The sequence below is a fragment of the Sciurus carolinensis genome, chromosome 11, assembly GCF_902686445.1.
Source record: "Sciurus carolinensis chromosome 11, mSciCar1.2, whole genome shotgun sequence".
Classification (NCBI taxonomy): Eukaryota; Metazoa; Chordata; class Mammalia; order Rodentia; family Sciuridae; genus Sciurus; species Sciurus carolinensis.
This window is the reverse complement of record NC_062223.1, coordinates 17,198,478-17,202,596: the sequence shown is the minus strand read 5'-3', so window position 1 is coordinate 17,202,596 and position 4,119 is coordinate 17,198,478. Positions and strand designations below refer to the sequence as shown.

Here is a 4,119-nt window from a genome sequence, read left to right as displayed (position 1 = left end):
TATCAAGAGCTAAATATTTGTGTTATTTCAAAACTCTATAAATCACAGGCTCATCTCCCATATACATTTTTTGGTGTTGTTCTGGACAACAAGATTGGTAATTAATATTTGAACTCAGTTACAAATTTATAAATATATGCCATATAAATTGTATATGCTTAATGTAGTGGAAGGTAGTGGAAGAACATTTTTCTGATTATTTATACCACACATTTCATGGGCAACTACTGATGGAAATTAATTTGTCCCTAATATAAAGTAGCAAAATATCACATAGTAAATTAACTTGAATCAATTAATCTCCTAACTCCCCTATCAACAATGTTTAATGCAATAATAATGTTCAAAAGTATTTGCATGTTTAACGATGATGTGAAGAATATCATTAATGTGATTATTCATGGGGATTTTTATTCCTTTTCATTTTAGTATGACTGATGAGAAGTACATGAAGGTACTTCTTGCATATCCTAGAGAAGAATGAGGAGATTTTGTGTCTGAGATCATAGTTAAACATTTCTTAGCTGATTATCTTAAAGTCAGACAGAGAAATTTCCCTGATCTAGTTTCCTCAGAAGATGCTTGACTTCAGGAGTATGTCCCTCGGTGGATAGGTGTAGGTCTGTGTGGAGGTCCATGCTGAAAATATTTTAATATGAAGAAAGAGAGAAAAAAGGTGAGGCAGCACTTTAGTATATAGAGAGAAGGAAGACATGGTTCAATGCTTTATTCCTTTGATAAAGGTGTAATAACTATATGCTACATTTACTTCTTTACAGAAGGCCAAGCTTTGTACTAAATACCTGATATGTACAATTCACTAAACATCATCCAACCCCAACGTGTAGGTAGCACATATTGAAAGCAGAGAAATAGAGAAACAGAGACGTTATAAAATTTGTACACAGTATCTCCTATTGGGGACTTTGATTTTCATTATTAAATTAATACAATTTGAAATGACCTCTTTAGAGAGAATTCATGAAAAAATATTCTTATGTTTTTAAGGCTGCTGTTGATCTCTTTTCTCAATATTTGTCTTCCCATTGAGGGTTCCTCAGAAAAAGAATTTTGTTCTTCCAACTGGATTTTAAGAATGGGCAACCCATTAGTGAGTCTTTTTGGGTAATTTCTATGTGTGACGCATGGAAATGCTTTAAAGGATGTTCATCCCCATCTGGCTCAATGGAGACACAAGAGTGGGGTGCATTTCCTTTGATTCCATTTTCACAATTGTAGGTTTTCCTACAAGGTTGGCCAACCTGATCTTAATTGTTTTGATGGTTTGATTCACATGGATCATTTTCTACTTTTTGAATTTCATGATCGTCCAGAAGCTAGTAGGTTGCCACATGGGCTACATCCTTACCTATGGGCTTAGTTACTGAAAACATACCTGATATGTACGTTAATGGGACAGAGAGAACTGTAAGATAGACTTACAGATGTCTTCCCCCTATGTACATATAACAGGGAGCCCTCGAGTTCTGTGATCAGTCATTACAGATCCAGTTTGGTGCTGATCAGGTACTCAGACTCAGTTCCTTGCTCCCACTCAGTCACTCACTTCCTCACCAGGGTAACCACCAGTCACTCATTTTCTCACCATTTAGCTCCCTATTATACTTATTGTGTTTAACGGAGCAAGCATTTAAGGATTCCTCTAGTAAAATGAGCCCAATGGGAGAGGAGAGGTCTGAAGTATGAGCTGGTGCCAGTCCTCCTTACACTTACAACTCCCCTTCCATGCTAGTCCCAGGGTTTGCTTCTTAAAAGAGGAAACTCAGTCTAGGCTGTGATTTTGAATGTGCATGATTGCACGTCTCTGCAACAATATTATTTCATTCCTTTGTAACACACCTGAAAGTATTTCCTGTTTGTTGATCTTGACCTCAGCGCCTTGTTAGAAGGCAATATGACACTGGTAGTGTGGGGAAGAACTTGTCTTCCTTTTCTTTCTCTGAATTCCATTTCCAGAAATAATGCAGACATAAACTCCCAGTTTTACAAATCTGTTGTTTTTACTAAAAAACATATAGAAGGATCTATGACAGGACATTTTGCTATACAATGTTTATTAAACATCACTGCTATCTAGAAGTCAGCTAAGGATTAAATATACATATATTAGGAATATATTCTCAACTCTGAACATTGTCTCTGATATCTAGAATGGACAGATGATATAAGTTTGGTTATAAGGTATTTTTCATTATTCCTCTTTTCATAGAATATTCTGCTATATTGAAGCTCAGGATTCAAGCACATGTAGATAATCAGTGATAACTCTGTGGATTTATGAACTTTGCAACAAATAAAAATGATATTATTTTTAATTATATAATGGTATTCTGCACTGTGACAATCTTTCAAGGTGATTCTTAGGAGCACCTATATCTGAGAACTATACACATATATGATAATTATGGTGTTATTTTGCATTTTAAAAGTTGAGAGTATAAGTCTGGTATCATGTACATATCAGGATTACCTGCAAAGGACTTCACTCTAAAGTTGTTGTGCAAGGTGAGATGTTATAGTACCTGGGATTGGACTCTGGCTCTTAAAATGGGAGTGGCATCTTATTTCTAAAAAGAACATGAAAATTTTCCTAACATCTATTTAAATTTCCAAACCATGAACAGAATTCTCATTGTGAAAGAACTGTTCAGAGAAATGAGAGTGAAAGAATAATTGCAATTAAATAATATTATCAGGCACTTGATGTCCAATACCTGTTTCACATTCTGTGCAAGCAACATATAATTAACAGACTAAGCCTAGGGAGGACATTGCTTTTCCAACAGCCTTCCTGAATGCACTGTTGACCTCTTTGTTCCTCAAGCTGTAGACCAGGGGGTTCATCATGGGGATGATCATCGTGTAGAACACAGATGCCATTTTATCAGTGTCCATAGAACGACTGGAATTTGGTTGTAAGTACATGAAGGTGATGGTCCCATAGAAGATGGAGACAGCTGTGAGGTGGGATGCACAGGTGGAGAAGGCCTTCTTCTGTCCCTCAGATGAATGCATCCTCAGAATAGCAACCAAAATAAACAGATAAGAGCTCAAGATGACCAAGAGGGTGAAAAAAATATCAAATGCTGCCAATGTGAAAAGCACAATCTCATTTGTGTAGATATCTGAGCAAGAAAGAGCCAGCAGTGGGGGAATGTCACAGAAAAAGTGATTGATCACATTGGAATGACAGAAGGAGAGATGGAACGTGAAGGCAACATGGATAGAAGCCTGCAGGAGTCCACAGGTATAGGAGGCGGTGACCATCAGGACACACACAGTGCTTGTCATGGTGGTGGTGTAATGCAGGGGCTTACACACGGCTGCATGGCGATCCAGGGCCATGGAGGCCAGGAGGAAACTCTCGATGATGGCAAAGGCTGCGAAGAAGAACATCTGGGCTGCACATGCATTGTAGGATATGGTCTTATCTCCTGTGAGCAACCCCTCCATTACCTTGGGAGTGACAGCTGAAGAATAAATGCAGTCCACCAGAGACAGGTTACTGAGGAAAAAGTACATGGGAGTGTGGAGACGGGAGTCCAGCAGGATCAACAGGATCATCCCCAGGTTCCCCACCAGAGTGAAGAGGTAGATGAGAGTGAAGACCATAAATAATGGAACCTGTAACTCGAGGGCATCTGATAACCCCAGCAGAATAAATTCAGTCACCTCTGAGATGTTCTCCATCACAGTCAATTGGGAGTTACCATGAGAAAGGACTGACAAGATGAGAAAACGAATCCTTGAAGTTGTACCAGATGATGAAAGCTGCTCATGTATAGCTCCTTGTTCACAGAGGAGTCTGTGAAAGAAGATGAACTGGTATCTGGGTACAGGTTAATTGGGTTAGGTCCTTCATCTCTTTAAATTAAGGTGTCATGGATTGATGTGGAAGGGTCTTTGTCTATTGTGGCTACCATGTTGCCTATATTATGATTCTTGGACTCATTTCTGCTTTTCTGATGTCTGGTATCTACTGCAATGAACCACACAGGAATCTTTTTTTTACTACTTAGAATTTCCTGCAAGTACTCTTCTCTAAAGTATAAGCAAAAACCTTAATCATCAGAAAACTTAATACAAGCAATATTTGGT

General features: G+C 38.2%; 1 protein-coding gene across 1 annotated transcript; it reads right to left on the bottom strand.

The window, feature by feature from the left end:
- Nucleotides 1–2,766: 2,766 nt before the first annotated feature.
- LOC124959072 (olfactory receptor 5B12-like) lies at nt 2,767–3,714 on the bottom strand. The gene has a single exon (XM_047517714.1). The coding sequence runs from the start codon at nt 3,709–3,711 to the stop codon at nt 2,767–2,769; it is 945 nt and encodes a 314-aa protein (XP_047373670.1). The 5' UTR covers nt 3,712–3,714.
- Between the last annotated feature and the right edge of the window lie 405 nt (nt 3,715–4,119).